The 27,439-nt window shown below is 39.0% G+C and overlaps 1 protein-coding gene across 6 annotated transcripts in view; it reads left to right on the top strand.

The window, feature by feature from the left end:
* The window catches only part of LOC131989118 (sodium/potassium/calcium exchanger 2-like), a 51,071-nt gene that overhangs the window by 18,221 nt on the left and 5,411 nt on the right, over window positions 1–27,439 (top strand). Inside the window, exons 3-11 of one of the 6 annotated variants that reach the window (XM_059354294.1) lie at window positions 2,822–2,868; window positions 3,812–3,920; window positions 7,421–7,435; window positions 13,292–13,342; window positions 16,774–16,872; window positions 19,277–19,359; window positions 25,700–25,834; window positions 25,960–26,049; window positions 26,449–26,615. In XM_059354294.1, coding sequence (XP_059210277.1) covers window positions 2,822–2,868; window positions 3,812–3,920; window positions 7,421–7,435; window positions 13,292–13,342; window positions 16,774–16,872; window positions 19,277–19,359; window positions 25,700–25,834; window positions 25,960–26,049; window positions 26,449–26,615 — 796 coding nt within the window. The remainder of the gene's footprint in view (window positions 1–2,821; window positions 2,869–3,811; window positions 3,921–7,420; window positions 7,436–13,291; window positions 13,343–16,773; window positions 16,873–19,276; window positions 19,360–25,699; window positions 25,835–25,959; window positions 26,050–26,448; window positions 26,616–27,439) is intronic. The other 5 variants (XM_059354295.1, XM_059354297.1, XM_059354296.1 and 2 more) reach the window with 5 other exon arrangements.

Here is a 27,439-nt window from a genome sequence, read left to right as displayed (position 1 = left end):
AAGATTGCACATGAGAAGACCTATCCAGCACTGGGGTTTTAGTCAGGACTTCCAGCTCTGCTTTCAGTGTTTCATCAATGTGCGCAGATTCCTCCGAAAGTCCACCCCGCCCCCTCCTCCCCTTTAAGCTGTGGGCAATTTGAATGGTGAAAGCGGAAGTATTTCTGCATGATGTCAGACTCTCCATCGATAATTCTGCGTAACATGGCGTTACATGCATGCGGCTGCAGAGGGACATTTATCTCCCTCAGCTGATCCTCTTCCAAGAATGATCCTGATGTGACATTACGTAAGAACTGGAAGTCAGAGCTGCTGGTATTAGAGAACGCAGAAACTCCAGAGAACATACTAATCTCCCTATGTGATTATTAGTCATAATATTTAACGCTGGCTTAATGAGCGACCCACAGCGTAATCTCTATCTGGCACATTCACCTGTTCTCTCCTAACCCTCCTGACTTTGCCTTTGAGGAGGGTGATAGGGAGTTAAATAGAATAATTATACCTAGAGTGTGCAGGGAATTACCCTGAAGATATGAAATGGGGGAAAAATAGGTTATATTTGAAAAGCTCTGTGGAAAATTTCAGGATTAGCTCAGCTTCTGCTCAGCTTTTTTGGCAAATGTTTAATTTCACCTCCCTCGTTTCTGTAATAATTCTGAAGCTATACAGAGGCAAACCTAATGTATGGTAAATTATGTGCTGTTAAACAGAAACAGTGGGACACAGTGGGTAGTGACATTCACAATGACTGCCGAGGTGGAAATTTCTCAGAATGAAACCAACTCCTATTCAAAGTTATTTGAAGTTAAGTCACATTTTATTTGATTTAAGTTCATAAGTTTGCTATTATCACCAAGGAATTACATTTTCTTTAAAAAAAAAAAAAACAGAAATCTGTGGGGATTAATTCTAATACCTGTCTTAGCTTTCACCTCATGAACCAGATTTGACACCCCACGTATCCTTCCTGCACTGTTTATCAAAAGATTTGATATTCGATGCAGTGTGGCATCATTTAGCATGCACATGAATCACTGGGTTGACGAGCCCGAAGGCCCTGTCTGAAAATGTGTATGTTTGCCCTGAATTTTTAAACACTCACAAGATCAAACTGGATAATTTTCTTAATTTCATTTGGCATTGTGCACTTTATCAACACACATCAGTGCCTCCACATTTCACATTTCAACATTTTTGTCTGAGAACTGTGTAGGCTGTGAAACAAAGCCTTGATATGCAAAGATCTGAACAAAGGCTTTGTGTTTGTTCCTCGAAACAGAGGCCTTAAGCGAGTTATTTCACACACACATTTTTTCTAGATAAAGTGAGCACAGTTCAGTCAGGCAGTTGGTGAAAGGCTTTTGTTTCAAAAATAGATGTTACAGTTCTGCACATGCCAAAGGCCCGCTGAGACTGATGGCGGAGAATTGAGTGATTGTTAAAAGTCTGGAGTCACTTTGGTATGATCTGGCACATGCCCACCCTCAGAGACAAAGTTATCACATTAAAACTGGCAGCACTGAACCTGCAGGACAAAGTTTTAAAGTTTTTGAACCACTCGGGTCGTGACTAGACTTTGGTTACCTCAGGGGGAAAAGTTTTTTATTAAAACATGTTGATTGGTGAGCTTAAGGGGGCTTGTCGGTGGATTTTGGTGCCTTTGAACAGAGCCAGACAAGCTGTTTCCCCTAGATTCAGGCTTTGTGCTAAGCTAAGCTAACCACGAAGCTGGCTGTGGCTTCATATGCATAAAATAGACATCATAGGCATATCAATCTTCTCTGCTCACTCTTGGCAAAAATGCTAAGTGTATTTCCCAAAATTTCAAATTATTTTCTATTGTCTTTCTTTCAAGAAATAATTGTAGTTTCATTCAAAAAGGTGGGTATCATTTAAAAAAAATGACAGTAACATTAAAAATATCAGTAACCCTAAAGTGACACAAATATAGAATGTTTTTAAATTTGGCACCAAAATCTAAATTGATTAGATTTCGGTGGTCAAAGGCCAAGATCACTGGCAACATCCCTCAAATACAAACAACCAAAACAAAATTTTAAAATGTCTCATGAAAGAAAATGCAGATTAGGGAAGTTTCTATCAACTGGTTTAGATTTTTTTTTTTTTTTTAAACAAAGCTGCATAAACTTTTGTCAGAAGGTGGCAGTGTAATGTGTTGCTGTAGGCTAATCCGCCAGTAAACAGTCATAGAAGAGATTGAGCAAGAGAGAAAAAATATTAATGAAGAGGTTGCTAATCTGACAATTTTTTTTCAAATTTTGGTGTTTCCATCAAGCATTTTTCATGCGGATCTTCAAAATGCGCATTGAAAAAAACATTTTTATGGCCATTATTCAACGTATTAACTCAGAAACATAAGAGGAGATTGTGACCATATTTCACAGTTGGTTGGATACTATATTGGTGACACTTAAATTAAGTGTGTACCTTAAAACTTTGTTTAAATCCTTCAACGTCTCCACTAAATGTACAAGTCTCATGTAAATTGCAACTTGAATGGTTGGCGGAAGCATAAAACTATAACTCTACTTTTTCTAGATGTAGGTGTCTTTATACTAAAGGTATCGAGCAGAATTTCCCAGTACCAAGTAATACCAACACTCAGGTCTTGTTCAATCTGCGACTTACACAACAGTGAGGAATCTGTCCCTCAAGTCTTGTCAACTGTGCTGTAATGTCTCCCTCTATCGTCTTTATGTCCCGTCTATGTGGTTGTGTGCAGCATGCTTCACATCTATGTCCTGTTTTCTTTTTCTCTCCCTCTCCCCCCTTTTACTCCTTCTTCCCTCTGTGTTGGATGAGAAGGCAAGTCCTGGGGCGCCGGAGGATGACGGCAAGTTGTCGGTAGGTCCTGTTGGATTGACACTCTTCCCGTCTGTTCCCGTGTTTGTCCTTGTTTCTGTGTAGATGTATTAGCGTAACTCGTGTTTCTCCCACCATACTGTGAACAAAACATGTACACTGTTATCTCTAACCTTCAGCCTTCCAGTGTGCAGAGAGGAGCTCCGTCTGTTCTACGAAGCCTCTTTTCAAACATTTTGTACGCAGCAGGCAAAAGACAACCGAGAAAGGAGCATGTGTTTAAAAAACCCAAGACACTTTTCATGCTTTTATACTTCCAAAACACACACCAAATGTTACATTTCATCCAGATTGTAAAGGAAGCAGATCAGGAGAAGGAGACTCTTCAGGGTCACACCGAGAAGCCACATCCTACTCAAGCCCTGCCAGTCGCCCTGGCCTCCCGCTCGCACCCATATGGGCCTGTGAATTAGCACCTGACACCTCCTGTGCCTACGCGTCACCTGTGGGCAGCCACAGGCGGACACATTCCAAACAGCTGCCGCCTGCAACGGTGCCGAATTTCCCACAGTTCTCAAGTTCAGCTTCAACTGCTGGAGTGACCTTGGCGAGGATTGTTTTGGGAGAAATAACTCATGTGCCACTTAAACTGTGAATGCCTGTCTCAACCCATAGGGCTTACATTTTGAGGCAAGACAAGTTGAGGCACTTTATGATAGTTTCACTGGGTTGCAGGTTCCGCTCATGGGTTTTATGCAAAAGAGGATTAGGGAATCATATTCCAAACAGCCTGGATTAGAAATGGCTCTAGTAGAGTGCTTATAATTGATAGACTGATGTTAATATGAGCATATGTGCTTTATAACTTAAATAAGAACTAGTTGCTGAACTAAAGTTATAGCTTATTTGCTCATAGAAAGCACGGTAAGAAGTGCAAACCAAGGCGGAAGGACATTTGATCGACACCTTGTTTCTCCTCTGGCAGGCCCGGCCCCGGCTTCAGAGAGGGGGTAGTTCAGCCTCCCTGCACAACAGCTTGATGAGGAACAGCATTTTCCAGCTGATGATTCACACGTTGGACCCTTTAAGTGAAGGTAAGACAGTCAGACAAACTACACATGGAAAAATCTTCAATGAGGAATTTCACTTTTCTAAAAGTCCATCCAAACCAAGAGCGAAAACTATAATCAAAGCGTAAATTTAAATAACAAAATAAGCAAGCAGTTGAAAAGTAGCCATACATCTAGCCAGGTGTCGTTCAGCACCACAGAGGGAAGGAGAAAGGGACAGATGCTGTTGATTTCAATTAGTACACTTTATTATACTTAATGTATAAAATTTATATAAAGTTTGAATTGGATACTTGAATTGAATTTTCATTGGCTGTCAGTGTCAAATTTGTTTTAATTGTGGTGTGGACTCCACCATCCACTTAGCTATCAATTTTTAAGACTATATATTTATAGTTATCTTTATAGATATCATTCTTGGTGTGGATGGTTCTTAAGTTTCTAATGTGGAGGGTATGCAGCATGGGTGTCATTTTTACTGTCTGTAATTGTCTATTTTCAGCTTGATCCTGCTTTGCATTTCTCATCATTCTTGTCTTTTTCCCCTAAAATGACATAAATCCTGTTTTCAGATGTACCGGAACAATTCACGACCTTTACTGGCAGAAAACTATCTTATAAACACACAATCCTGAAGTTGAGCTCGCTTTTTTTGCTTCAATTAAAGGCACCGAGCATCCATATGGTGCTTTTGGCGAAGTTTTTGCTTCAGTCCACAGCTCCAAATAAAACATGTTGGCTGTCATCTATACATGTACCCTTTGTTTTGTAACCCTTCAAATCCAGTGTCTCCATCATGAACATTCAGAATACACTTCCAGCCCCTGTATGCCTAGACTGAATTGATCCCTTTTTTAAAATAGTCTGTACGAGCTTGGTGCTGTGTCAGAGCACAGCTGAGGTGGAAGATCATTTTCCTTTAATCCAAAATCAAGGCCTATTAGCTTAGCTAAAGGAAATGTAAAACGGCAGTGTCAGTGCTCGGCGCAGAGGATGAATATGTTAATACGCCAGGGGAGGTGCGGTGTCATCCCATCCTCAACCTACCACGAAAAGACGGGGGGAAAGAAAAAGTCACTCTAATGGGGAGCAAGCAGGTAATAGGGGTTTGAAGAATGTCATTAGAGTGTCTTTATTCTTAGTTTTAGTGAAAGGTCTTTGAATTAGAAACAGTATTTCATCATGTGATGACTCCTAATCCCTAAAAATGGTATGATTTGGTTTTTATCCCCCTAGAAATGTATTTTCAGTGTTTGTTGTTTCGAAAGCATCAGTGTCAGTATAACTACAGAAAACACCACATAGGACAAGGCCAAAGAGTCATTTATGAGCATAAAACATTGATCAGAGCAATTATTTCCCCTCTGGATGGATGTGATCGCATTAGCAGATGTCTGCTCTGTAGTGAGGAGGCATTTCTGCTTTCCCCGAAAATGACTTTACATTCCTTGAAAGCCAAACCTAGAATGAGTCAGCTCAGGAAAGATTAATAAGCTGCGCCGAGACGAGCCTTAAAGTGCCCATTAACATGCATCAACTCGTTGTTGTACACTGAATCCAAGGCGTCCAGTTTCTGAGTGTATTCGTCTTTCCATCTCAGTGATTAAAATGTAAATCACAGCCTGCTGAGGGAATGAAAGTCTGTATGGCCGGCCGTTTATTACAAGAGGGTCATTTGTCATTTGGTCTTTTAACGGGCATCTAACATACACTGATGAGAGTAGACTGAAATATGTACTGCCTGTCTGACAGGATGGAAATCAATAAACAGGAACGTATGTGCAAAAGTCTAAAGACAGCTGTTTTTTTGTTTGTGTTTGGTTCTAAATCATTGCCCAGCATCTAAAAGTAATGTCAAAATGAATGTCTTAAAAGAATTTTAAATGGTAAAACAGTGACTTCTGCTTCAGTATGAATGCAGCAGAAATGCATGAATGTTATATGAGATTTGTCTTTTGGCAGATCAGTGACTGGAAATAAATGCACTGAAGCAACGACTTCAGTGTGACACGACACGAGGATTTAATTAATTACAAGAGAGAACAAAAGCAACACTTATTTAGAAATTTCCATGTAGCATGATGGAAGTTTTCACACATCCAGAGAACATATAACAATGATATTTGTCTCAAGTACATTTTAGAATACACTCATCACATGCTTCCTTTGTTCAGCACTCTAAATAATTTCATTGATTCATTACAGTAAGGCCAGAATAAAGGTCGGCTCCTTTGAGACATGCGTGACCATGTCCTATGCACATTTACTGATATCATTAATGCAACGGAGCATTTTGCTGGTGAGTTAGCAGCACGGAGAGAGACGGGTAGGTGCTCCCATCAGAGACGCAGGCTGTGCTGCTTCTTGTCCTTGCGTGCTCTTAGACTTTAAGTGTAGCTCAGCGGGGCCGGGGAAGGAGCTGGCAGGAGTCCATCCATACATTTTTTATAAACATTTCTCAAAATAAAAGTCTGCTGCGCTTCAGAGCCGAAGGAAAGTCTGAGGTTGTTTTCCTAGTGCTGGAACTGGTTACGTTTGACTTGTCAGACTTTTAGAGTGGGGGTAGTTAGAAGTGTGTGTGTGTGTGTGTGTGTGTGTGTGTTTTAATATGTTTTTTCCTGGCTTGAATACTCAGACTCTTTGCTTCGTTACTGTTCTCTTCCTCTAAACAAATTTAAATAAGAGTGTTATCCACAACATTGTCTTCTCACTGAGTGACATCACAGGTTAGCACTAATGCAGGAAAAAGCATGGTTTGTGTGTGTCTGTGAATATGTGTGTGAGCCTGCACATGTGAGTGTCTCTCTTAAAGAAATTACCATTTTGGAAAATACGCTTGTTTGCTTTCTTCCTCGAAGGTTAGGTAGGAAGATTGATACCACTCTCACATCTGTCAGTTAAATTTGAAGCTAGAGGTGGCGGTTAGCTTAGCTTAGCATTAAGAGTAAAAGCAGAGGGATGCAGCTATCTCTATTCAAACAGAAGAAAACCTCCCTGAAACGCTATGTTATTAACTCCTTGTTCCTTGTTTGTTTAATCCTTACAAAAACCAGTAAGAAAGACAAAATTGTCTTTACATTAAGCTACGCTAGTTGTAAGACGGGAGTCAACCATAACTTCCTTGTCATATTTTGGTTGTTATACGGTTTAAACAAGCAAAATATAACGTGTTATTAGTGAGCTTTAGAGGTGGTTGTGGGTTTAATTACCTTTTGACAGAACTAGCCTTGCTGTTTCCAGTCTTTGTGCTAAGCTAAGCTAAGTGTTCATTTGCCTCAACCCCATATTTGCTGCACAGGCATGAGAATGGTATCCTTATCTAACTCTCAGCAAGAAAGCAAAAATATGAAGTTATTTTAAGGTCTAATCATTTTATTACTAGCCTAATATAACAGGCTATTGACTCTCAACTAGGAATGATACCTATCAATGATTTAATGTGCACAACCACACTAAATATCACCTGGATTTATCTTTTCTCTGTTTCTGTCTTCCTACCTTTCTTTCTCCTCCTATCCCCTCAGAATTTGCTGACTCTGGTGAGTTACTACTCTAATTTCTGTATTCTCCCCCTCCAAAAAAAAAAACTATGTTTGTTCTCATTCCAACAGCCTGGAGGCAACTCTCTTGCCCGACGTGACCCTTATGTATACATTTCCCTGGCGCCGCTGTGCTGTATGTCAATTCTGTACTGTCCATCCCTGCAGACTCTCTCCTTCTAATATCTCATTCTCTTCTGTGGATGTATTCTCCCTGGAAACCCTCTGTGACCATTTCTGCATTGTTTTCCCCCATCGTCCCTAATCCTCTCTCTCCTCTTATGAACTACTTTTAGTTGTAGCTTTGTATTACTGCTTTTTGTGAGACCGGCGAAGGCCCAAAAGGATTGATGTTGGTTTTTCCTGTCTGGTTGTCCTCCAACTCCTGGTTCGTTAAGTTATTTTACCCTGCAGACATTTAGTGAAACATGCCAGTGGTGTAGAAAGAAGATGGAGATCCTAGTTCTCTTAACTCTTCTCAGTTCATGAATTTGTGTTGTGGGAGCGTATTGTGAAAGTTGTCCGCTGTTTTCTTAGTTTTCCTCACATGCCCTTAATCAGGATTCAGAGTCAATAAGAGCTGGACAGAGCTATTAAGTGCAGTGGATTTGTTTTCCCCTTTTACAATTAGCTGTTTCCACCAAACTGTTATTGATTTAAGTATCCACATGCTCCTTGAGAGATACAGTAGATTATTCAGTATCCAAATTTTTTCCGACAACAGCTGCTTTCTTGTTCTTGTTATTGCAAATGTTCTTCAGTTTTAATAATAGACCTTTAATCCAGCATGTTTTTCAGTGGAGAGAACATTGTATCAGTCTGGTACAGTTATTTCCCGGCACAAGTGCCCACATCTCTTTTTCCATCAGTGTGGAGGTACAAACAATATCACTTAGGAGCTGCATCAAATATTGAACTACAGAGAGATGGGGAGGAAGAAGGGCAGAGTGGCTCTCACTCTACTCAGTGGATGGCTCAAACAAGCCTCCCAAAACAGCTCTCATAATTCAGGGTGCGTGAATGCCTTTGGCTCAAGCCCCTCAATAAGATTTATCACCCTGATGTGAACTCTGGTGGTGAGTCTGTACATACCCATAGCTAAGGTTGACCTCAGTATGAAAGGAGATGGATGCTGGTAAATGACGACAGACCATACTGTTAGATAAGAATAAGAAAATAACTGTGGAAATATAAAGAAAGAAATACCATACATTTACTTTAATACACAAAATATAAGCATATAATATAATAAATATTTTTTTGTAAATTTAATTTAATTTAGCTTTGTTTTAGCTTTTATTTCTCTTTATATTCCTACTTTTGTAACTGACAAATTTTATCTTGTATTTATTACTCTATATTTATTATATATAATACATATTGATTATTTGTTACATTTATTTTCGTATTTTCAACATTTAATCTTTTTTATGGATATATATATATATATATATATATATGTGTGTATATATATATATATATATACACACACACACAACTTTTTGTAAATTATTTTTCATTTTGGAAATTTAATTTATTTTCATTTCTACTTTTTTAATTTGCTCAATTTATCTTGTATTTTTTCCACTTTATATTTATCATACTTATATTTATTATATATTATACATATTTGATATTTATTACCTTTGTCTTTTACACTTATTTTCCTACTTCTTCTTTTACACATTTGTTCTCCTTTATGACTTTTATGATAATCTACCAGAACTACCATAGACTGAATAAAGACCCTTGCTGTTTATTTCAAATATCTGACTATCTGACCCATATTTACACATTATTATCACTGCTCAATGATGAAATGATGAGGCAGTGCAGAATTGTGTTATAAATATGGCAGCACGGACCAGTGATCTCATCAGATGCTTCTCTGCAGATCATTATCTCACTGAGATAGACTGGAAAGATCACTCACAATGCCAATGTGGCCCTGGACATCTTTGTTGGTGTTAGGCAATTTTTATTGAGCAGCAACGTACGATCATTGTCCCACAGTCTGAGTACAGAGAGGACAAGGTCATTTTGTAAACCATGAGACACCCATGTTGGCAGACAGTGCGTTTATTGGGTAAACTGGTGAGACAAAAGAGGATGTGGCCAGCTTTTTCATTGGAAGTTTTCGGTGCAGGCACGGAAGGAAATCAGCCAAAGGGCAGCTAATGAGGTTTGTTGAAAGTGTCAATGTCATTTTGTGAGGCCATAATTTATACCCAAATAGGACAAAATATACATTTTGGAATAAACAAGGGTCAGTTTTTTCTATTTTATAACTTAACATTATTTTAACAACCATTTTGAATGAGAGGATTAATTTGCTTCATTCTGCTGCTCCCCCCTGCCAGCAGCACTGTCTGTGTGGTGACCCACGGCCACATTGATCACATGATCAATAATGCACTTACTGTCACTGACCTCCCACCACTTGTGCAATGGAAATATATTTTCCATTTATGTAGATATAAAATATTGACCATCTGCTGTAGATTTTTAATTATTTATGTCAATGTAACATCGTTTTCTTACAGTATTTTTAGAGCAATAGATTACATTTAATCCTTGTGCCTCACTTAGAAAAGTTCCTCTGGTGTCATAGAGGACAAAAATGTTCATGCCAAAAAACTGCTATTTTCTACTTTAACTGAATGTAACCAATTCCTGATCACAACAACCAAATATTTGTTTACACAATGAGTGTGATTCTCAAAACACCACACCTTGCCTAGCAAATATAGTCTTTAAACCTCGCCTCCCTCAATTTTATTTTAATAAATAATCATACTCCCAGTATGTTACGGAGCTGTGACCAGACAACAAGCATATCAACCCATCATCCCTCCAACACACTAATGTACTAACACACACACACATACACACACACACACACACACACACACACACACACACATGCCACACCCCCTCCTGCGCCCACTGAGCTCACCCTGCACTGGGTGGGTGAAAGAATCAATGTTAAAAGCCTTTTTGCTTCAGCACAGACTGTGAATTTCCCTGACATCCCAACCCCCAGCAGACAGAGCAGGCTTGCACACACGCACACACACACACACACACACATACACACACACTTCTAGCACACAGCTCACCAGAGGTTTAGAGGTCACACCGCAAGGACAAGAGGGCCCCTGGTAAACAACAACAAGCCTTCCTCCCCCTCTCTCTCCCTGGTTGCAGAGAGCAAACAGGCGGATGTGCGAGCTGTGACTGTGTTGTGGGCTAATTGCCCTGAGAGCAGCCTCAGTTAGAGGCTGGCCTTGCACTGATAGTGCACTTCAAACCCCAATCGCTTAATCATATGGGATTGAGTCACTTGTCTGCAAATGTAGCAGATGAGCAAGACACTCTGCAATAGGTTGTGTTTTCATCTCATTAGATTGTGTTTTCAGGGCTGCCAAGTCTCGCATTTGGCATGAGACTCCCACCATAATCCTGAGAGGAGTGGTCGCCCACTGTTGGGCAGAGTTTATTAGTGTGAGTATGTGTGGGTGTGGGCATCTGCAGCCTGTACTGTACACCTACTGCATGTAGAAAACAAGAAATCTATGCCTGTAAAGAAGAGAGTTGATGGGTCAGGTTATCCAAGTTACAAATACAAATGTAATGTACTTAAAGGGATAGTTTGCACTTTTTGGTTGTATTAGTTGCTTATCCATAGTCAATGTATTGTCTAGACTAGGGTATATGGTGGTACAGTTTGGTGAATCATCAAAGTCACACAATAATACTAACAAATGCTGACCATCATTTACTGTAGGTAATACACTGACTATGGATAAGAACCTTATTCAACCCTACTTCAAAAACCATCCCACTAACCGTTATATAACCATGAGTCTCTTGACATGTATGATCGCTTTTACAAGAGAGACAATGCCAAAATGGCAGTGCAAAGTAGATAACGTAAAGTCACATATAGCTCGATAACATAGGACTCGAGAGGTATGAAAGAGAGAGCTTGACTATTTAAAACAGTCAGTTTCTTCTGAACATTTGCTTGCTGGCATTTAGACATGGCAGTGTTCAAAATGAAGTTTGTCTTGTCAATGATTTAAATGATGAAATGATGAAAATACAGTTTTAATAAGTTAAAAGCCTCCTGGTGTTCCATCATCATAATTATTGATCTTGATGATCTGTTCTAATAGAGGCTTAAATGGGAGGAGGTCGACTGGAAGTTACCAAGAATGACTCTAAGATAAAAAGTTACATTTGAATCTTCCACCATATTTTCAGTGAGGTCCAGCCAGTTGGTACATACTGTATAAATGCTGATGATGCTGATGAATCAACATTCAAAATAAAACATGAAATAACCACCGGAGTTTTAAAAAATAAATTAAAAAAAGACAGTGTGAAAACAGTGTGTAGGACTTAGTGGGATCAATTGGCAGGAATGGAATATAATAGTCATAATTGTTGTCATAGTGTATTATCACCTAAAACTAAGAATTGTGTTTTTCTAATCTTAATAACACGTCGCCCATAGTTGGAATAGTTTTGTTTTCAGACACAATCCTCTGTTAATTGTGTCATTTTTATCGTGATATGTTTGGTAGAGATTCATTAATACATTTTTAAGAAGATATACACTTTATCTTTTAATATTAAATAACATTGTCACGATCATTTCATGGAAAGAAAAAAGTAAAAAATATGTATTACTTTTTGGGCGACCATGTATACACAGTACCAGGACACACCTTCTCATTCAATGTTTTTTTTTTATTATTATATTTTCTACATTGTAGATTGATATTAAAGACATCAAAACTTTGATGGAATACATATGGAATTTTGTAGTAAGCAAAAAAGTGTTAAACAAACCAGAATATGTTTTATACTTTAGTTATTTTATTTTATTCTTCAAGGAGCCACCTTTTGCTATGCACCAACATGTTTCTACAGTATCCCAGAATGGACCAACCAAACCAAACATCTTCATGTTAACTGAAAGCCACCGTAGGTTCTACTACACACTTGGACAGGGAGTGGTTAATGCAGGATATCGGGGTGATTGCAATCTGCAACCTCACCACTAGATGTCACTATATCTGACACACATCAATTTAAGGTGGGAATATTTGATAACTTGTGCTCTAAAAACGTTAATCCTCTTGCCATTGCTGTAGTTCTTGTTGTTGTACTTATTTCTGAGACAAAGTGCAGTTTGGGAGGCAGAGCCTTGTGGTCCAAGGTCTTCTGTTCTGCTGCTTCACATTCAGCTGTTGCTACAGTTTGAATTCCTGGCTAATTCATCATGCAGATGTGCTGACCGTCTATTTACTGTAGCACCAAGAACTGCTACAGTAAGGGAATCAAATTAATTGTTCCGGTTTCATTGTGGAAATAAAATGCTGAATCATCAAGCCTTTGAATAAGCTTGCGTGCAGAGGAGAGGAGGACTCATCTTTTTGTTGCATGTTGACCCAGTAAATTCTCTTTCCTGTTCTGTTTGTTTTTTTAATATATCATTGTATGAACCTTTTTATTATTATTTTTTAGTATACTGAAAGCCCATTCCCTCTCCCGATTTTGCAAATTTCTCTATTAGCTATCTAACCTGTGCAATTGGCAGGCTCTTTGTCAGACTGAGTTACTGTAACGCTATAATGCATTTTATTTGTAATTCAACCGCTTGTTTTGCACTTATGCAGTGATGACTCTGAGAGACTTTGTCTTTCTATGTCACTCTTTGTGCCGTGTGAGTGTTTGTACAGTATGTGATGTAGAACCAGCGGACCTGTCTTGTTGTGTCATGTTCACTCTTTTCCTTTTCTCTGTGTGTTCGTTGCCTTACCCTTGTCTTTTGCTGTGATGTTGTAGAGCTTGGGACTTATGGGAAACTAAAATATTATCACACAATGACTGAGGAAGGTAAGCCTGAAAGTTTTCACTTGATTCTTTGAGTCAGCTTCTCTCATCCCTCTTGGTTTTTTTCCTCCATCTTAATCATGAATCAGCACCTCCAACGCCTTTTTTATTATTTCTTTGCTTGTGACATACTGTATGTTTTGCATTTTTGGTTTTTAAGTTTGACAACCTCCCTGAGATTTCACTGACATAAGTGCAAATCATGGTAGCCATGCCATTTTTTAAACATTACTTTTTATTATCATTTTTATTTTTGGCTTTTTTTTTTAATTTGTGCCCGGAGAATATGTACATACATATTGTGTGTTACTGTGTGTAGTGCTTTTATGGATTTTTATTCTATTCATTCACAAGATATTTTGAAGAAACATGAGTGAAATGTCACTTATGTTTGATTCTGTGAAAAAGCCTCTGCCTCATTTTTGGATTCTTGGTCAGACATTTCTAATTATGCAGACAGGTAAAGTCACACACACAAATGCACATCATGCCATCGCCTGAAGACACAAAGTACAAGGGTTTCATTTTCTTTTCTCTTTTCTTTGGCCCTGTTACCCATCTGCATCACTGAGAAATTCATCATCCACGCCTCAGCGCTCACTCGGCGGTTCCACTTGCACCAGCAACGGGTGCACACATGTAAGACGTACGTTGCTGAATTTGGCAAACTGGAGTGACTCATCCACCCAGTGGTTGCATAACAGGCAGAGCTGACAGGGAAAATGAGCGGCTGTGTAACGGTGGCTAAGGAAGGGCTGGACTCGGTTATTCTTAAAGACTCTGCAATTGCTTCATCATAGAACTGTCACTTTTCTCTCTTGTTTGACCTCAGAGCTAAACCACAGTGAAATTCCAAATGATACCCAGAGGCAAAAGGCAGGGACTACATATTTTTGACATTAGTTTAAAAATGATTATGCAATTAAAGTTGCAGCAACTACAAAGCAATATCAAGTGAAAGGTAGCTAGCCATGATACAGATTTTTCCAATCCATTCTGACTAATTAATATATTGGTATTTTACATAGTTCCACTTTCTTATTCCACATAATTAAATGGCTGTAGGTATCCAGACATAAAGGAGGGAAAAAAAGAGTTAAATCCTGCTCAATCTGACTAGCCTACCAGATCTCAGCCTTTGACTCTAGGGGATTTTACGAAATTGCAAAATTTAGTGCAGTGAATCTACCTTTTCTACCACAAGGCTATTTGGCAGAAACCTTGTATATTCCACAATGTTACTTTTCAGGAAAAGAAAGAAGGCTAAATTTGAAACGTTTTATTCAGCGAATACTACTTTTCATTAATTAAATGTCTGTAAAACCCACAAAAGACTGACCAATTGCATTCATTTATTATAAGAAAAATTAAATTTTCATTTAATGACAGAATATGGAGATGCAAGTTTTACAACCCAACAGTGATGACATCTAAATAAAACAATTATAACATTAACAGTAAATAGACATAGTTGCATTTAATTCCTGTAAACCAAAGACTATATATATATATATATATATATATATATATATATATATATGAAAATATATATTGGAAAGGAAAAGGAGATAAAGAAGGCCTTACAACTTTGTTTCTGTTATGCAGTTTGTCAGCCTGCCTGAAAACTTTAAACCCCCTTAGCTTGACTCCCTCTGTAGTAACTGCTCTCTGCTTTTAAATGTCTTTGTAGAAATATTTTCAGAATAACTACTGAAACCTCATACCAGAGTGGTTTTCTTCAAAATCCAGAACTTTTGAAATTTATCATGAAGCCCAACCCTGCTGCTTGTATTCCCAAGCAGAGACAATGATCTCACACACCCACATTTGTATAAACAAACATACGCACATGCACACTCCATACGCAACCCACAATGACTGCCTAAGGTGAGTGATGTCAAGGCAGTGGAATGTGTGATGTCGTCTTGTGAAAATGTAAAGTATACGTGTGTCTTTGTGCGCATGTGTGTGTATGAAAGACAGAGGGGGAGGGAGGGGCGGGGCTTTTGCCAAACGACAGAAAGAAAAAGTGAGAGAAAGAAGGTGTGTGAAAAAGACAGATGAGCGAGAAAAAACAGGAGCAATAGAGAATGGAAGAGTGAGATAGAGGAGACGGGAGGAAAGCCGGCGGTGACTTAGGGTGGTTAATGATTTTGCCAGAAGGTCACAGACAGTGTTGACATGGTTGGGTGGAGTATGTATCGATGCGTCACTGTGTCAAGCAATGACAAATCAGCCATGCCCTCTAAAAATGAAAAAAAAAAAATCTTTTACATTGATCATAATGGGCTGATTGGGAGTAGGTAGGACATGCATGCAAAAAGTGACGCACAGAGGAAGTGAGAGAAATTAAATATAGATACGTGAGTGCACAGAGGCTAATGATGCACAAGAGGTTTCACACCAAAAGAACATGAAAGATGAGACAAAATTTTTAAAGCCATCAAATATTAACTTGTTTTGCATGGGAACATGAAAACCTGCACTTTATGCTATTTGTGCATTTGGTGTCGTATTCCTTCTCATCTGAGTACTGCATTGTTGTCCGTGCAAGTATCGTTGGGGGATTTTAAGGCCGTTGAGATTTCATGGAAAGTCATTGTTCCACCAGCCTGCGGCCAGTCCTCGCTCGTCATTACAACATGGGCAGGACTCCCTTGTGTGAACCATTATTTGTAATGTCAAGAGGCCAAGCAGCTTATGCAAGCCGCAAGGTCATCTTGTTCAATTGATTATTTCAATGGTTTCAACTCAGTCTACTGCGTCACAGCATCATCTTTCCAGTTATACCGAATCAATTAATGTTAGCAGCAACAATATATTTATCACCACCAGTGATTTTTATATATTGATTCAATTCTCTAAATAGCAGATGTCTCTTGCATGCTACAGTCTTTGTCTGATGCTTTGCACACAGCTCCTGTACCTCCACTACAACACTAAAATAGAAGTGCTGTAAAAAATAATAATAATGACAATGTCTTAAATGTATAAATTTGTTACTTCTGATATGCTGTGATGCTGTCCCCAGCTAAACCTTTGGTTGCTTTTAGTTCCCTGCTAGCTTCTAACATCTCTTGTGAGTTTCTGATCTTATATGAGACCTGAAGTGAACAGGAGTGAATCTGACCTCCAGAGGCAGATATCTTCACAAGAGATTCTCTCCCTGCTGGCTTTGCCTCCACCAAGGACCGGGACAATGCAGGATCATCAGTATATGATATGCTATGTCATATTGACTCACGATTTTGTTTAAACGGCAGTTTTGTGTAAAGCCACCACCCTGTATGCACTGTGCTTTGGAAATGCGACCCCTCTGGGGTCAAAGGTGACAACCAAGGAGCTGTGGCTGGGATGAGGACGAGAGGCTTTGAAGATGCTACGTCCTGCAGCTCTCTGTTCTGTGTTTAACCATTGTGGTGATTCTGTTGCAGGGAAATTTCGAGAAAAGGCATCCATCCTTCACAAGATCGCTAAAAAGAAATGTCAAGTGGAGGACAGTGAAAAGGCCAACGGAGTAGCGAGCCGTTCAGGTAAAAAGCTGTGTCAGAGCCCTGAAATGGGAAAGGAATAGTTCAGCATTTTGGGTAAATACAAAGTATGAAATAGTGCCATCCTTCTATCCATCCACCAGCAGTGCAACTGGATGAAAATCTATGAGAACTACTTTTCACTTGATTTATTACCTCAGTAAACATTTTCCTCATGAGTTTATGGTCTCAATCACTAGTATCAAGTCTTGGTCAAAACATCATACATTCTTGCCCCATTTAGAGTAAAATAGATAATAAAGAAGGTTTTGCTTTGCAGTGTTGCTGTCTTGGGATTGACTATGCGTTATGATGGTGCATTTTGTTTTAATCTTAGAACCATGACTCTTTCACAGTGTTTTGTTTTGTTTTTCAATTAATTGTAACATTAAAAAATCTAAAATGTCTTGTTCAGCAACCAGTTGTCCCAAAACACTATCAGGAGTCAGCTGTTCACTTAGAATTACAAATGCATTGTGCTAGCCAAGCTAGCTGGCTCGCGTTATCTATCATATCAGCATCTTCCTCCTCAGCTTCACCCTCTCATCTAAATATTGTCACTGCTGGTTCCAAAAAACAAAATATCAGCAGTTATAATGCCAAACTTGAGGCTTCAAAATGGTAGTCTACAAACCAATGAATGACGTCAAAGTGCTACATCCACTTCTGTTATACAGTCTATAGTGAATACATTGATTCGCTTTCTTGCTGAGGTTTAGATGAGAGTGAGTGAGAGTTAGATGAGTTAATGCCACTCTGATGTATGTACACTAAATATGAAGCTGCAATCATTAGCCGAATAGCTGAGCTTAGCAAAAGACCGGAAACCGCTGGCCTGGCTCTGTCCAAAGGAAACAAAATCCAACAGCACCTTTAAAGGTCATCAATTGAACAGCCGTGTCATTTGTTTAATCCATATAAAGCTAAAGTTTGTTTATTGTGGTTGTACAGATTTCAGTCTCTATGCGAAGCTAAGCTAACCAGCTACTCGCTTCAAATGTACTGTACAAATAGAAGAGTGGTATTAGTCCTCTCATTTAGCTCTCAGCTAAATGAGATAATAATTAGCTGTCAGACTCCTCCCTTAATTTAATAATAAGTGATTATTCACAATAATCCCTTTAATGTTGTGATAACTCAATGAATAAGCATTACCCAGCTTAATATTCTTTACATTAAGCAATAGGATTGTCCCCTGAAATAGGTAATGAGCATCACAACTGATGTTAAACAAGCATGACATTATCAAGAACTGCCAAATTGATTGCAAGTGTTGTCTTCAAGCAGTATTTAAATCAATCACAGTGACTGCATGTGTGTTTTTCACTTCAAAGAGCATCGGACCAAAGGATAAACAGGAGGCCAGAGGACGTGCTTTTAATGGCCACAGTGTAGTCAAAGCTGCAGAATCAAAGCAAGGCATAAATGTTTATCAAAAAGCAAAAATTATGCTAACAGCGCCACATTAACATATTATCATCTTAATCAAAATGCATGACTGCTTGTCATCACAAAATACTTTACTTTTCAGGCATTATATTTCTTAAATTGGTGTCTGGAGTCAAAGAAAATGTACTGTCAGAGTCGGTCAGTGTATGATGCATATGATGAGATTCATATCCCGTCTTTTTCTGTCATATCACAGCAACAAAGTGACGGAGTGATGTCATATGTTGGACGATAGTGGCATCAAGTTACATTATCTATCTAAGAATTTTTCTAATTGTGTCACAACCACACTTGGATTAAACCAATTTCCACGGCAATTATAGTTTTATCATCTGATTACATGGCTTTGGGCTCTTTGTATTTTAATAAGGGCTGTTAAGTAAGTCTGGCCTCAAATTAAATCCAGTCATATCAGATGTCAGGATATGATGAGGGGGACCGGTGATAGAAACAGCCTCAGACATGCACATACTTGTTCATAGACAGGAAGATGATTGAATAAACAGCATTTTTTTAATCATCACATTCCATATTAAAGTGAACCTTCAAAATCTGTGATTCTTGTAAAGGCTGACCTTGCTGTCTTAGTATTCCACCTAAATACAAAATTAAAATATTATTGGAACAGACTTTATATGCACTCATTTTGCACATATCGGAGTATATATCCAACTGAAGTTGTAATAGTGCCATTAAAAAACATTGATCTTAGTCAAATCAGAGTGTGATCTCCATGGGACAAATGACAGCATTCACTGTTTCCTGCTTATTGAAGTTGTAATAGCTGTCAAATTGGGAAAAGATGTCAAAAGTACCAAAAAACTAACAAACATGTACAGTGTATATTTTGATACAGCTTTTGTTGCCCTGTCTAACACTCTCATGACCATTTGATGCAATGCCAAGTTTAGCTCCTCAAATCGCTTCTCACTTTAATTATTCTCTAAACTTCCCACAGATAAGAACCTTCCAAACAGCTCCAGCGTGGAAGTGGAAGTGACACCACCCATGAACGGAACAGCAGGTCAAGAGGGGGAGACGGTAAGATATCCCAGCAATAGGCCTGCACATGCAGAAATGTACACACACACAACAAGCAACTCATTTGGTTATAAAAATGCAGAAAAACTGACAGACAGATATCAAAGTTTGAGGGACATTTGTGGATATTTTATGCCACTTGTCTGTGCCTGTGTTCCACCTTGAGTGTGATTGAGGCAAAGGTTGCATTGACTATAGCACAGGTCACTACTGCTGATAATTTCCCAGCATGCACTCGTGCAAGTTCCTCCATCTTCAGCCAAACCTGCCAAAGACCTGCCTCCTCCCACTGAGTTCTGTAATCACACTCTTCACTCACCTGCTGCTCCCCGCCGCTGGGTGCTCGAAATGAACACACTCGCACACATGCCTCAACACACACACATACACATATACACGAACACACACATACAAACAAACACACACACACACACACACACACACACACACACAGACATAGTCTTTGACATGCGGCCAGCCACGGACAGCCCCAGAATGGCACATGCAGGAGTTGTGCTGGCATGAGCGATGATGGGGGGACGCAGCGACCCGCCGAGCCAGCAGACGGTCCTGGGGCAAAAGGGCAGCAATTCAAAGCCGCACACTGAGAAGGAAGCTAGTAGAGGATACGGGCGTGTCGGTCATCCTGCTGGTTTCTCACTCGTTTCATTAACCAAAAGTAACCCCAAGAAACTGAATCCTGCAACCATTTACTAAGCAAAAACCTGTTGTTTCAAAGAAAAAATATTTTTCACTGCATTATTAGTATGTTACAGTGTGTAAAATTAACCACTTAGGTGTTTTACAGTTGATCTGGTGACACCTGTGGTTACTGGTGGTGTCCTAAGGGTGTCTTAATCAGGCTGCATTCACACCAAATCAGGCATTAAAGTGAAAACACCAGTCCTCCCCATTCATTTGAATGTGCGTAGTGTGTTTTTGCTGTGATGGTAGAGGCTGCAGGGAATGCTGGGGGGAAAAATTGCAGTGGCTCTATGGCAAAAAGTGAAAAACTATTCTGAAAAAAAAAAGAGTTGGCACTTTCACTTAGTACATGTATGCATGGTTCTCTTTATGCATTAGTTAAATCTCTGACAGTGCAAACTTATGAATGTACATGATTTATAGCAAGCTAAATAGTTTTGAAAATTGGGCTTGATGTGATGAAAATCACATTAAAACTCGAAATGACCCATTTTTTTCTGTTGAATATTTAGGTTTAGTTGTGCTGTATTCACAAATCCTTCTTTCTTTTTCTCTTTAAATCTTTTTCCTCAGTATCCAGCCATTAATATATTTTTTCTAACATAATTGTTTTGCAATTTCAGTTGTTGAATTTTTTTCTCAAAGCCTAAAACTAATTTCATAGGCTGTTCTTTGGGTTAATCTGATGAAGTTTACCTTGTTTCAAGGGAAAATACCACTACATTATCATTATTATTAGTTTTCAAACTTTGTATAGCAAGGATTTATAACTGTGACATGCCCAGTAGCTTTACATTTAGTGGTCCTCACAGAACTACTTTAATCTTGCACTATCCACCTTGGAATCAAAGCCCAGTCTCTGAAAAGCATTGCTTTAGTCATAGGAAGTGAATGACTCTTAAAAATAGAAACCGTGCAACTTTGACATACAGCATCCCTCTGTGGTAAGATACAGTTGTCTATAAATACAGACTGGTGTGGAGCTTCTCAGAATAGACTGCACAAGACACTGCTTAAGATGAGCCCTGATTCCCAACATGACCATGTGTGTATTGATCTATTCCACTGCTCCAAGTTTTTCTCAGATTGATCTCTCACTCTTGGATTAATAATAGTCATTACAGACAAAACCGTCATCACTCCCCTGAAGCTGAAAATATAAAAATGGAGCCCACGTAAGACAAATTTCTCACCTCAGAACTTATATTGTTGAGGTGAAGCCGGAAAACCTGATGAATATAGAAACAACTTTTTTCAGGTGGTGATTCAATGGATTTTGGAGATCTGGACACTTTTTGGCATACCTAATTCCCACTTGCTGCTATTTTTAGAGGTGTGTCCCATAGTGCGCCTGTCTGTGTCAGCCAGGAAGTAGCTGGAAACAGCTCATGCCTTCATATGCTGCCAGAGGCCTCGTCATACTAATTGTTCAATTCCTCCTGGATGCCTTGGCAACCAAGATTGGGAACTAAGGGGATAGTCAAGGTCAAATTAAAATCTGCAGCAGACTTCTAGAACAATTTCCTGACTCCCTTCTCTTGTTGTTGGAACGTTTAAGGGCTGAGCTGAATAGAAATGATCACACACTGCAATATTTCCCCAACTTAAAGGCCTTTTTTTGTCTTATATAGATGAATGATGAGCACATTCAGGGTTTGACTCACAGCAGATTCTCTTTCTGTAAAAATTGTATTCAGGATTTTCTACTTTCAGCACACATTTTGAATATTTATGAGAGCACAAAGTGTAAAAAGAAAATCCTAACCAACGGGAATTTGTGACTCATCCTAACTAAAATTATTTGAAAAAGACACTGTGTATCATGGGTGTATGACTTCAAGCCGGAGGTAGATTTGAATATCTGTTCACTATTTTGCTAAATAATATGAGAATTTCTTACCCAGATGGAGCCTCTGTTCTCAAAGTAAGACCCAGGCAGCAGATGCTGATATTCACATCACGACAGCTGGTACAGTAGTATATCAATGAGCAGCTATGTTCCAAAAATGAGGGATCATGTGAAAAATTACATTTTTGACGAGGCACTTTTAATAGTTAACTTTAGTTTAATAGTTAACTTTTAACTTTAATTTTTCACTATTTATTTACTTTTAAGCTGATGGGATTTCATAGGGTTAAATTTTACCAAGTACTAATATTGCAGCTGCTAAATTGAATTTTTGAGCTGGAATGAAAATCTCTTTTTATGAGAAAATAACGAATAAATAACAATATATAAATAGCTAAATAAACAGTACTGTATGCTCAGTATCTGCTGACCAAATACATAAACTTGCTGACCATTTAAATAAAGAATGAATAAAAATAAAAAAATAAAAAATTGGCACATATCGCACAACCTATCAATGTGGATACCCATCTATGATAAGCGGATAAATGACACCTTGTGATTACAGAAACATATTAATTAGGGTGAAGCCTTTTTGCACTGTACTTACGGTATGTGCTTACACTTTTTGTGACCATTTTAACACACCAGGTGCCAGCGCACACGCTTTCCTCTGAGAAGAAAAGAAAAAGCAAATGTCAAGCCTCCCCTCGCAGCTCTGTGGTGCCTGGTAAAAGTCAGTGCCTTTAAGCTCTGAGTTGGCAGTGTTGCCAACTGAGGCACCACAGGGCAGGAAAGGCCCCCAAGGGGCTGGCATTTGGGAACCAACTCAGAGTAGGGAGCACCATCTCTATGGGGTACTTTGGCAGAGAAAGCAAGTAAAGCACAGAATAGACAAATGACAGACTCACAGTGTGCAGTGTCAGCCAGAAACAGTCACCTGCATGCAGTCAACATATCCATGAAAGAGCTGCAGGGCAAACTGCGATGCCATGCTTCCTGCTCGTACATATGAAAAGCTGTTGTTGCTATTAATATCCTACAAACACTGCAGTCAACACATAGTAACGCTGATGAAAAGCTCTCGTGTCTTCAATGAAAAGCAGTGGATTTGGTTCAGAATTGGTCTTTCTGGATCCTCAGGTTTTTTGGTTTTAGGGCTTTTAACAGACAACAATGCAGCCATCTGGATATGGAGAGGAGGAGAAATCAGAATGCTGAGCATAAGTGATGCAAGCGCTGCCTTTTGTTTGGCAGCTCTGATTACCAAGGTTACCAGGCAATACTCAACAGCAGTAGCTGTCACAGCAGGATAAGCTCCATATGATTCATGATTCGTGCAGTAGCCATTTTTAAAGATTTCTGCTTCCCTCTCCGGGCATGCTTAACTGATGAGATTGAAGAGGTTAAGACTTAAATGAGAAAATTCATATTTACTGAGCAACATCTGTTGTCAGCATCTGCCCTGTATTTTTTTTTGTTGCACACTCTATTTCTTTTGCACTCATTTGCTGCATGTTTTTTTTTTTTTTTTGACACCTCAGCTAACGTCAATATCAAAAGGGCAAGAGACACATTCTCGGTCATCAGAGTGTTCTGCTTGGATGTGCATGTGTGGACACGTTCCCTACAGGTCCCCGCGGCTCCTTTGCATCCTGTATAATTGGATACAAAGGGACCCAAGACATCTTTCCGCTCTCAGAAGGCTTTGTTGTTGTACCATTAAAGTTTATAAGTACTAGAATATTTAATTGTCTGCTTTTGCAGCAGTAGGCACACAAGCTGAACAGGTAAAAACAATGAATGAAAAGAAGATTTAGATGTGCTTCTTGCCAGTGCCTCAGTATGTGACAGTGACAGCTTATTTGATGCTGATCTGCAGAGAGGTGACAGTCTTTGGCTCACTTGGCTTTCCAGTGGCAGGTCCAGTCAGACCCCCGGGGTCTGCCAGTGCAGCCAGCATCAGCAGTCAGCAGTGATAAGCCCCTGATGACTGGAGAGGCAGAGAGGCAGAGCCCTTCAGGCTCAGTGCAATCTCCCAAATCACAGTCATGACACTCCTCTCAAAAGGTCACCCCAGAGCAAAGGCACGTGCACTTCCAGGTCCTGCCATCAATTGCTATGGACCTCTGTGCTGTCTTTTCCCTCTTAAAGTGCTTGTGTTGCAAGAGTGCTGCCTACCTCTCTGGGTAGCTGCTATGGCAGGGGTCATCAGCTATATTTGGCCAAGCAGACACTGTGGGAGCTGAACTTTCAAATAAAGAAAATATAATGTACTTATGCCTAGTTAGCCTATCATTGTTTGATATTTGTGCTTTCTTATTAAATTCTGTTTTTATTTACCTATATCAGTGTCAACAGACTCCTTATAAACATGGGAACTCCATAAAGATAACTAGATACTTAACTAGAAAATGCTGATGATTTTCACCAAGGAAGCAGTTCACTGAGGAGTGATGGTTAAAAACTGTGATTATGGAAATGTCATTGTAAATATACCAGAACCCATTTTTTAACCTGCTCACATTTTCTGAATTCATTAGGGTATTATTCTGTGTGCTGCCAGTTGATGCTCGCTGTGCTGTGGAGAGTTGTATCCCAGTGAGACAAGTTATCCAGTTAAAGGAGACACTTGGATTGTTATGACATTTTTCTGACATCCCTTAAGGAACATGCAAAAAGAATGACTCAACTCAATGTGCTATCACAATTTACACAAAATGTACTCCCAAGTGGTAAATTCAACACCAGTTGATCCTTGATGCCTTTGCTTAGTTTTGTTGTTGTTTTGCATCTATTTGTAATCAGTATACATATTTGTGGTTTTGTCTCTTTTTGTGGTAATTTTGTGTCACTTTGGGGTAGTTTTATGTCTCCTATGTCTCGGTGTAGTCGTTTGTCGTCTTTCAGTGTCTCTGTCTGTCTGTACTTTTTATGTTTCATTGTGGTCACTTTGTGTCTCTATCATCGTTTTTGTCTGTTTGTGGTCTTTTTGTGGTTGCTTTGTGTCTCTTTTTAGTGGCTTTGTGTCTTTTTGTGTATTTTTATCATCTTTTTCATCAGTCTTTGTAGTTATTTTTTGTCCCTTTATATTAATTTTGTGTGTCTTTGTAGACGTTTTGTGATCATTTTGTGTCTTGTAGTAGTTTTGTGTCTCTTTGTAGTAGTTTATTTTTTCTGTGTGGTCATTTAGTGTCTCTTTGTGATAATTTTGTCTCTGTTTATCATCATTTTGTTTCTCTTTGTTGTAGTTTTATAGATAGATATACTTTATTTATACTTTATTTATGTCTCATGTGGTCACTTTGTGTCTCTGTTGTTGTTTTTGTCTGTTTGCTGTTGCTATTTTGTGTCTCTTATCATTTTCCATGTTTTATAGTTTTTTTTTATGTCCCTTTGTATTCATTTTTTGTCTCTATGCGCTTGTCTTGTTTCTCTTTGTGGTCTTTTTTTACTTGTTTTTTGGTCATTTTGTCTCCCTGTGGTGGTTTTGTGTGTCCTTGTAATCATTTTTCTGTGTCCTTTCAGTTACTTTGTGTCTTTTTGTGGTTGCTATGTGTCTTTTAAAGTGACATTTTGCAGATGAAGGTCAGGGAGGCCCTGACACTGTGGACACCAACTCCTGAGCCCAATAGGCCCATTAAGTAATCCATTCAAGATGTGTACCCCCAAACATAACAGCCTTATGTGACAGCCTGATGTTTTAAAGCATATTATCCATTTTGATGTATGTTTTGTAACCTTTATCTCCTTTCCCTCTTTCTGTTCTTTGTTGTCTCCTCTCAGGCGGAGGATGAGGAGGAGGAGGACCAGCCTCTGAGCCTGTCCTGGCCCGAGACCGCCCGCAAGCGCCTCACCTACCTCTTAATCATACCTATTGTCCTCCCCCTATGGCTTACGCTGCCTGACGTCAGGAAGCAGGTGTGTGAGACAGACTTCTAAAAATATTTGAAAGAAGAAAGTCATTAGTTAAGTCTGAATAAGTGATAAGAGTCTGTATTTCTTTGATTCCGGCAAAATTCTCTATTCACTCCTTTGTCTTTCAGACGTCAAAGAAGTTCTTCCCCGTCACCTTCCTGGGTGCCATTGCTTGGATTGCAGGCTTCTCCTACCTGATGGTGTGGTGGGCTCACCAGGTAAACAGTCACCAAAGACTTGCTCACTCCCTCGGATATGAGCAAGTAAAAAACAATTATGTGAACTGTGATGAACAGTTATGTGATCATGACAGCAGTCCCAGAACATTGTGAAATCCTAACATAAGCATAATCCTGTCAAAAAAAACAAAGGCAAGATATTGTCGGCTTTTCTCTCCATTTCCCATCCTTGACATTTAAAATAAAACCATATTCTATAATCCACCCACTCATGAATAATTACAGCTGTCTGATTCAAAACAAAGACATTGTCAGAGCTCGAGTTTTGTCACCTCCATCAGCTCCCGAGCACCACGAGGAAATTAAAAATAGCTAGAACAAAAGATTAGGTTTTATTTACCCCAAAGCTTAGTTTCCTTTTTTTTTTCTTTTTTGCAGGTTGGAGAGACTATTGGGATTACAGAGGAGATTATGGGCCTGACTATATTAGCAGCTGGAACCTCCATCCCTGACCTCATCACCAGTGTTATTGTGGCACGCAAGGGGCTGGGTGATATGGCTGTATCCAGCTCCGTAGGCTCCAACATCTTCGACATTACTGTTGGGTACGTCATCTGAGCATGATTGAAGTCTGTACAGGGTGCTGCTGTTTTTAAAGCCTTATTTTATGCTATAATAATGACACCATTAATCCCTGGGGGCTTCTTGCATTTACATGTTTGTGTCAGTCTTTACATTTGTTATATGTTCTTTAAGTCTCCATTTGAGGTCAAAAGTTTACTTCGCTGTAGTGCCTGTTATGTTGTCTCTAAATACATAAAGTTGGAATAATTTTATGTTGTTTTTTAGACACATTGCTCTGTTAATTTAGGTTTAATTTCCATTGTGATATGTTTGGTAGAGATTGATTAATAAAGTTTTGAGAATATATACGCTCCATCTGTCAATGATAAATCACATTGTCACAATCATTTCATGGAAGAGATTTAAAAAAAAATTATATTCCAACTTTATGGGCAAACGTGTACATCAAACTTTCACGTATTTAGATTTTTGAGGATTCATAACTTGTAACAAAATCTCCCTTTTGCCAGTTGTTTCAACATGAGGGGGTCTGCATGTGGATTTTCCCAGTCTGTGACTCCTTTTTGCGAATATCCCAACACTAAATGAATGCAGCACAAATGCCCTATCTCGCAATGTTAATTAAAGTGAAAACAATTTGTGTATCCTCCCTTTGATTCAGATCCACTCTAAAATTTAACCGGTGCTTTCTTGGCCCATACTACACCCTTCCACTAAGTTTTACTATACTCTGATCATTGTGTTGATGCTGCATGTGTATTAGTTTTATAGCTAATAAGCAATAGTAAACCAACTGCTACACAGTTGCTCATAAAGTTGGAATTAAATATTTTTTTTACCTCTT

The sequence above is a fragment of the Centropristis striata genome, chromosome 17, assembly GCF_030273125.1.
Source record: "Centropristis striata isolate RG_2023a ecotype Rhode Island chromosome 17, C.striata_1.0, whole genome shotgun sequence".
In the NCBI taxonomy this organism is placed as follows: Eukaryota; Metazoa; Chordata; class Actinopteri; order Perciformes; family Serranidae; genus Centropristis; species Centropristis striata.
Note: the sequence above shows the minus strand (reverse complement) of the source record. Positions and strands in the feature narration are given on the sequence as shown.